The sequence below is a fragment of the Marmota marmota genome, unplaced genomic scaffold (assembly GCF_001458135.2).
Source record: "Marmota marmota marmota unplaced genomic scaffold, marMar, whole genome shotgun sequence".
NCBI classification, from domain to species: Eukaryota; Metazoa; Chordata; class Mammalia; order Rodentia; family Sciuridae; genus Marmota; species Marmota marmota.
The window spans coordinates 3944617-3952355 of NW_026000079.1; the positions used below are offsets into that span (position 1 = coordinate 3944617).

Here is a 7739-nt window from a genome sequence, read left to right on the forward strand (position 1 = left end):
TAAACTCTCTCTTTATTTATTTTAGTTTTTTTCGGCAGACACAACATCTTTGTTTGTATGTGGTGCTGAGGATCGAACCTGGGCTGCACGCATGCCAGGCGGACGTGCTACCGCTTGAGCCACATCCCCAGCCCCTTATTTTATTTTTTTATGTGGTGCTAGGAATCAAACCCAGGGCCTCAGCAGTGCTAGGCAAGCTCTCTATCAATCACTGAGCCACAACCCCAGCCCCTGGACTGTATCCCTTTTGTTCATGGTGCCAGGTGCCTGTACAGATGCCTCTGAATATTCACACGAACAGTGGCTGGCTCCTGAGCCTGCCACTCACTAGGTATGTGGCCTTGGGCCAATGAACCCCTCTTGTTTAATAAGCCCTTTCTAAGTACTGGGCAACTATTTATTCCGTGAGCATTGTATTTATTAACTCATTTAAGCCCCACAACCAAACTTATGTGGTAGTTACTACTATTGTCCTCCATCATTGGCAGAGGAAGCCCCGGGAGCAGAAGTGACCCACTTAAGGGGGGAAGAAGTGATTGACCTAGAACCAAATTAATTATTGGCTCAACGTGGCTCCCACTTCTGAGGCATGACTGTCTCTGCCCTCTTCCCCTGCTCCCCATAACTCCCTGCCTATAAAACAGGGTTAATCACAGCTTTTCCTTCCCTTCTGCCCCTGTCTCCAGGCGGGTGGAGGCCGTGGAGGTGACAACCTGGGCGAGGCTGGGTGCTGGGCCCCGGGGTGAGGTCAAGGTGTCGTTAGTTCTCGGGCTTCCTCTGTGGGCATGAGGATGTCTTCCCTGTCCTGGTTGTCCCCTCCCCACCCCACCCTGCTCTCCTGGGTCTTCAGTCTCTTTCTGTGAAACAGGGAACTTAGGGGTAGAGGGAGAACAGAGAGCGGATGTGAAAGGCTTTCCATTTCTGGGCATCTGGTCATTTCTGCTAAAGCAAAAAAAAAAAACAAAAAAAAAACCAAAAAACAAAAAACAACAACAACAGAGGAAATTCTGGATACAATTAAAATTACCTATTTTTTCAGAGACTCGCCAAGGCAGTAATAATGAGTAGGTCAAAATCTAAGCCAAAAGCAGAATCCGGGAGGTGAACAGGGCACCGGGCCCCTCATGCCCTGAAGGCGTCGGCCAAGCCCAGCCAAATCTGGGCTTTGGGGATTTGGGAAGAGGGAAGCTGAAGCCCAGGGTTCTCGGAGGAGGCAGCACAACTGAAAGACACCCCCACATAATGCTGGAACCCTAAAGGGCTACGTGCCTAAACTAGAAGGCAGAGGAACCTACACACCCCGCTAAGGACCGCAAGGAAAGTTGCCCAAGTGCCGAGCAGAGCAGAGCGACTCTTCAGGGGCGCAGCCCAAGTGGCTCTCCAGAGTCTGAAGCCCAGGTTCCTTCGCATCACCTGGGGCGGAGGGCAAGAAAACTCAAGCCCAGGCGCAGGAGGCCCCCCTAGGAGGAGCATCCTCTGCCTAGGCATCAGGACACCCCCCAGTAACCTCTCCCAGGGGAGCGAGCAGTTCACACACAGCCTCCAGCAAGGCAGCAGCAAGGGATGTGGAGGTCGGGCAAAGAGGGGTCTCCTTGGCCTTTCTTCCCGTTTGTGGATGAGGGCTTCCCCCGATGGTCGCCAAGGCGCCTCCTGGCACGGAGGCTCTGGGGTGCAACCTAAAAGAGGCGAACGTGTGTCCCCACTTTGTGCTGTGGGTGCTTCTTCAGAGTGAAGAGACAGGGAGGGGGATGGGAGGGATTAGCCCAGCCAGGGCTGGAAGGACGCCGGCCCCAGTTCCCACTCGGGGGCGGGAGAGGGGTGAATGGGGAGTGGTGTTTGAGGCCAGAGCGGGCCTTTGATGTGTGCGTGGACAGTGGGCGGTGGGCCTGTAATGGGGACTGCTGGGGGAAGCGTGCAGGTGAGCCCCTGGGGGCAGCCTTAGCATTGACCTACTTGGGACTCCCATAATTACTGCCCTCATTCCTCGGGAAGCTACAAATAGGGATGCCCTGGCACTAGGCTTCTGGAACGGAAACGCCAACACCTGTGGTGAGTGGTGGCCGCTTGGTCCTTCCCGGGGTCGGGTGCTAGGGTAGCTCAGGGGCCTCCCTGGTAGCCAGCCTGTCTCCTGACCCAGCGTCTGGGCATGGGGGTGGGCAGAGAGAGGACCACACGGGTGATGGGGTGAGGGAAGTCCTACATGGTGGTTCAAGGGTTCTCCTGTGTCATGAAGGGCTCTCTGGAGGTTCAGGCCTGGGTGTGTGTGTGCAGAACTGAGGTCTGGCTCCAGGAGGGGGCAGTGGGCTAGAAGTTCTGGTGGAGCCCTTAGTTGGGATGGGTGGGGACAAGCCAGGGCTGTAGGGAAAGATTCCTGCCAGGCTCCAGGCCCTGAGCTTCTGAAACAGTAGCACAGGTGGTGCCAGGCAGACTGGCGGGAGCCCAGAAGGGCATGCTGTGCACCTCTGAGGCTCCTGACTCCCGGGGACCATGGCGCTTCCTCTCCAGGGAACATGGATACCTCGCTAGCCCCGGGCTGTCACAGAGCATTAGGACCCAGCAGGCTTGGCACCCCAGCCCCCTACTTCCCTGCCAATCAGGATGGCCATTTGCCCCAGCAGAAGGGGACTGGCTGGGGAGAGAGTATTGCCCTGTCTGTCCCGTGTTGCAGGATCCCGTCCCCTGGGGAAGCAGGAGTGAGTCACTGGGCTCATGTGGAAACAACTCGTCTTCCTGGCTGCCCAGGGTTTCCCTCGGCTGCAGCAATCATTCTGGAAGGGCACGGAAGGGGGCAGTGGGATTTAGGGAGGGGAGCAATGCCAGGATGGCTTCCCCTCCATCAGAACTGGGTCTTCTATCTCAAGGCCCCCCAGGGGTCTGAGGGATGGCCTCCACCACGGAAGGCCAGTCACAGATTGGTAAATCCCTGAGCGGGCCAACTCCCCAGAGACCTTCTGGTTCATGTCCCTGCTAGGCCTGTGGGTGGGACTGAGCCCACCTTAAGGCCTCGGAGACCCGAGGGAGAAAGGGCTCGCCCAGGTGCTCGCTGGCAGGGGCAGAGGCCTCAGGGTTTCTCTTGACTGGGGTCTCCTTGAGTTCAGGGCAGGGGGCAGCAGGTCTGGGGTTCCTCTCAGACTGGACCCTCCCTGCCCTTGCTCTGCTTCCCAAGGGCCTGAGGGCAAGGACCTCCTACTCAGGTTCCTTCAGGAAGGGACTCTGGGGTCCTGAGGGGAGGAGACCTCTAGGGTGGGAGCAGGTGACGCCGAGCAGGGGACGGAGCCATTTGTGGGTGTTGTGGGTCAGAGAAGGTGGGCAAGTGTCAGGGAGACCCCAGGGAGCTCCGCTAAGGGGGTGAGGGTGGTGGGTGAGTCAGTCTCTCCTCGAGGAGTTTGCACTGACGCTGGGAAGTGAGACCTCTTGGTCCAGGAGAATCACAATGGGGACAGCCGGAAGGGAACTAGTGTGGTCAGGGAGGGCTGCTCGGAGGAGGGAGAGCTTGGGGCTCCTGAAGCCTGGTGAAGAGCCCCGGGAAACACCAGGAAGGGGTCCCTGGGAAGTTCCGCGGGCAGAGGCGAGCAGAGGGGCTGGCTGGCCTTTGCTGCAGCTCACATCCTTGCTCTGTGACAGTGAGGATGACGCGGCCCCTGGAGCAGGCAGTAGCTGCCATCGTGTGCACCTTCCAGGAATATGCAGGGCGCTGCGGGGACAAGTACAAGCTCTGTCAGTCGGAGCTCAAGGAGCTGCTGCAGAAGGAGATGCCCACCTGGACCCCGGTGAGCCCTGGGCTGCCCGCCCTTCCCTGACAGCAGAGAGGCTCTGCTTGAACTTTGCAAAGAGGGACCGGTGGACAAGCCCGAGTGTAGGACAGCAAGCGGGCAGAGGACAGGCTTGGGGAGGAGGGGAACTGACACAGCACCAGCCTCCGTCTCCTCATCTATAAAATGGGGTGACAGTCACTGCTGCTACTTTGCAGGGTTTGGGGAGGCGCTTGACAGTGAAGGGCAGGCCCTGGGTAAACGGCTGAGAAAGGGGGACAGAAACGGGCATGTTCCTCACCAGGAGAGGGAGGCTGAGGTTGGTCCCCAGGAGGCTGTGGGTTGTGGGGGGAGGGGATGCAATGCGGGGGGCTCTTCTGCCTTCCTTATCCTGCTCGCCCATCCCTTCCCATCCCTCCCTGGCACAGACTGAGTTTCGGGAGTGCGACTACAATAAATTCATGAGTGTCCTGGACACCAACAAGGACTGCGAGGTGGACTTCGCCGAGTACGTGCGCTCGCTGGCCTGCCTCTGTCTCTACTGCCATGAGTACTTCAAGGACTGCCGCCCAGAGCCCCCCTGTGCTGAGTAGCCTCCCCCCCCCCCGGGGCTGGCCATGGGCAGTCTCCCACGCCCTGCCTGTCCTTCCTCCTGTCACTCTTTCAATCTGGAATTGCCCAGGTTCACCCATTTTACCCGCAAGGCTCAGAGACCTTCCCAGGATGCCCAGATGCCCAGCTGGCGAGGTGGGGGGGCAGCTATCAACCCCCGCTGCCTCCCTGCTGTGGACGGGAGGGGTGGGCTCTGAGGCCAGGCCCAGCAGGGTGTGCAGAGACGATGCCAGGAGGGAAGGGCCTGTCTAACCCTAATAAAGCACTGGTGTCGGCTTGGTCGGTTGATTCTTCTGAGAGGACATGCTGGGCCTTGGGACAGAGTGCTGCTGAGCTCTTTGCTCCTCTCTGGACTTTTCCACTGGAGGAAGGAGGCTGAGGGCAGGAGTTGGAGCTCCCCACGGGCCCTGAGGGCAGTTTCAACGGCTGCAGATGCACCGGTCTCAATGGTCCAGCAGGAGGGGGGGGGTCACTCCCATCCAGGGGACCCTGGGGAGTCCCTCTGCCTCGTCTTTGAGGGAGAAGCCCCCCTGTCTTGGGCTATCAAAAAGGGAGGGTCGTGGGGGGGGTGCAGGGGGCGAAACTGAACCCTTATGACCGGATGTTCCCAGGAGGAGGGTGGGGCCCAGGGGGTGGGGTGGGGCTGTGGGAGCCCAGAGGGCAGCACTAATAGGATTAGGGTGTCCGAGGTGTTTGCTCCCAGCCAGGGAAGCTTCTCTGTATGGGAGGGGGGTATTTTGAGACAAACCCCACCCCTGAAACCATAGTCCCCTGGGGGCCTTAATGCCCACTGCTGGTCCTATTCAATCCTGAGCTCCTGCCTGCCGCACCTTGAGAGGTTAACCCGTTTCTTGCCCACCACTAGCTCCCCTTGCCACCTGGCTTCTTTATTCCTGACACCCATCCCAATCTTTAACGGCCCCTCCTGACCCCTTCTCTGAACACTGCATCCGTTCCTGGGTCCCACAGCTCACTCCCACCCACCACTCCACCACACCTCCCCCAGGAGCGTTCCCATGGAAATACCTGGGGTGTCCCATCCCCTCCTGGACCTGCTCCCCCACACTACACCACCGCCATCATGGTTGGGGAGGGAAGAAGAGCTTACTAAGCCGTCCCACCACACTGGCCTGGGCTCCCCTCCCAAGTTCCTGGGAGGTGGGAATGGCTTCTCCTTTCCTATCTGGTGGGCTACTCCCTCCCTGTCCCCACACCTCGGCACAGACTGCCCTGTCTTCAACCCCCTGACACTCAGGCTAAGTTGTGGACACTGGGTGGTACCCACCCTCTGGGGGTCCCTGCCAGTATCCCGTGCCCATCTGTGCCTCGGGGAGGGGAAGCTTGGCTCCCGCCCTGGTGGAGGGGGCTGTGGCACTTACCACAGCAGGAGGGCAGTTTCCGCTCTCCCCCATCCCCTGCCTGGGCAGGGCCTGGCTGGGTATAAATAGGTCAGACTGCTGGGCTCTCCCCACAGCTCTCCCCAGCATTTCCTCTCTCTTGGTCTGGTGAGTTGTGTGGCCTGACCCGCAGGCAAGGGGTGTCCGAGGCCGAGGCTGGGGTAGGAGAAGGGGAGAGTGTGGGGGGGCAGATGTACTAAATGGATCCAGATGTGAGATTCTGATGTGGAGGCTCTGGTGTGCGCGCGCGTGGACGTGTGTGCACAAGTGTGTGTGAGAGAGTGAAAAAACGAAAACAGGTGTAGGTGGCTGGATTCGAGCTCTCAGAGAGCTTCTGAGGGGCCAGGGCTTGGATGTGCTGCTGCCACAGTGTGTCTGGTGTGTGTGCCCCATGATTGGCCCGCCGGCTTGTGTCTTCTGGGTTGCACAAGCTCTTGTGTGCACACTCGGGTGTGGGAGGCAAAGCGAAGGCACCTGTGGGCTTTTGCTTCTGCCTGCACCCCGCAGCCCAGCCCAAGAGAACTCGGCCTCCGTCCCCTCCCCTGCACCCCCACCTCTGCCACCTCTTCCTGCCCGTCCCTGTGCTGGGTGCTGGGCACTAGGCAGTAGGCAGCTGGTTTTTTCCGCTGCAGGCCCCTGGGCAGGCCTCCAGCAGCCGCGCCCATGCTGGGAGGGAGAAGAATGAGCTGGGGCGGGGCACTTGTGGCTGGCAGAGGGCTGGAAAAAACGCTGTTGTTGAGGCCAGGCTGGAGGGAGGCCCAGGGGCTTGCTGCCTGGATCTCCAGAGCCACTGCCCAAAGCACGTGTTCCCCACTGTGCACCTCTTCTGCACCAGGAGCTGAGCCCGCTTCTTCGGGGTCCCTTGGGGGTGGGAGTAGAGTCTCACCAAGTGCCCCTCGAAGTGGGAGTGGAGTGGGGGGTCTAGGTACATTGCTGAGGTTTGCCCCCAGGTCCCGACTGCTGCCATGGCTTGCCCCCTGGAGAAGGCCCTGGATGTGATGGTGTCCACCTTCCACAAGTACTCTGGCAAAGAGGGTGACAAGTTCAAGCTCAACAAGGCAGAGCTAAAGGATCTCCTGACCCGGGAGCTGCCCAGCTTCCTGGGGGTGAGTGGGTCCTGCTTGGGAGTATGGGCTCCTGTGGGGCATTCCCCAGGAGGAGGGGTGGCGCCCTGCATTAGCTCCAGCTGGCACCTGTCACTAAGCTGGGTAAATGGGGGCCTAGAAACACAGTCAACATCCGGCTACCTCAGTGGTCCCCAGCAGGGAGAGGGTTGGCAGTGAGTCAGCAGTTGACAGGTCAGACTCTGCACACACTTTGCACAATTTACTGAAGGGAAAACTAAGTCTCAAAGAGGTAAGTGACTTCTCAAGGTAGTTACTTACAGGTTGCAATCCAGACTGGTGCACACCTATAATCCCAATGATTTGGGAGGTCGAGGCAGGAAGGTCTCAAATTTGAGGCCAGTCTGGGCAACTTAGGGAGACTCTGACTTAAAAATATAAAGAGGTCTGGGCCTGGGGTGGTGGCTCAGTGGTAGAGGGCTTTCCTAGCAGCACCACATATAAATAAATTAATTAAATAAAGGTCCATCAACAACTAAAAAAAATATTTAAAACAAGAGAGAGGTCTGGGGATGTATCTCAGTGGTAGAGCATCCCTGGATTCTCCAGTACAAAAAAAAAAAAAAAATGTGATCTAGAACCAGGACTGTCTGACTCCTGCCACCCGACAACGAACGGTGTTCTATTTGTGAAGGCATGATTATGGAGACACACACACCTACAGACTTCTCCTGCAAACACGTTGCTTTCAGGACCATCATCTGATTGAATCACTGGAACAATCTTGGGTGAAGATGTGGTCCCCTCATTTCCCAGTTACAACACATACTCAGAATCCCTCCCCCAGGACCCCCCCCCCCACGTCTGGACGGTGGCCAAAGCTGGTCTAGTCTGGCTCTGTTCCCTGGGCCTTC

General features: G+C 58.4%; 2 protein-coding genes across 4 annotated transcripts in view; both read left to right on the forward strand.

The window, feature by feature from the left end:
* The first annotated feature begins 1946 nt into the window (after positions 1-1946).
* On the forward strand, positions 1947-4656 carry S100a3 (S100 calcium binding protein A3). 3 transcript variants are annotated; one of them, XM_015502678.2, is made up of 3 exons: positions 1947-2049; positions 3625-3770; positions 4181-4655. In XM_015502678.2, exons 2-3 carry the CDS (start codon positions 3630-3632, stop codon positions 4343-4345), a joined length of 306 nt encoding a protein of 101 aa, XP_015358164.1. In that variant the 5' UTR covers positions 1947-2049; positions 3625-3629; the 3' UTR covers positions 4346-4655. The 3 variants fall into 3 exon arrangements, with proteins under 3 accessions (XP_015358164.1, XP_048670777.1, XP_048670778.1); XM_048814820.1 differs by lacking the exon at positions 1947-2049 and adding an exon at positions 2675-2693 and having other exon boundaries at positions 4181-4656; XM_048814821.1 differs by lacking the exon at positions 1947-2049 and adding an exon at positions 2897-2915 and having other exon boundaries at positions 4181-4656.
* A 1156-nt stretch (positions 4657-5812) lies between these two features.
* The window catches only part of S100a4 (S100 calcium binding protein A4), a 3724-nt gene continuing 1797 nt past the window's right edge, over positions 5813-7739 (forward strand). The window contains exons 1-2 of the mRNA XM_015502679.2: positions 5813-5869; positions 6712-6867. Coding sequence (XP_015358165.1) covers positions 6727-6867 — 141 coding nt within the window. The 5' untranslated portion in view covers positions 5813-5869; positions 6712-6726. The remainder of the gene's footprint in view (positions 5870-6711; positions 6868-7739) is intronic.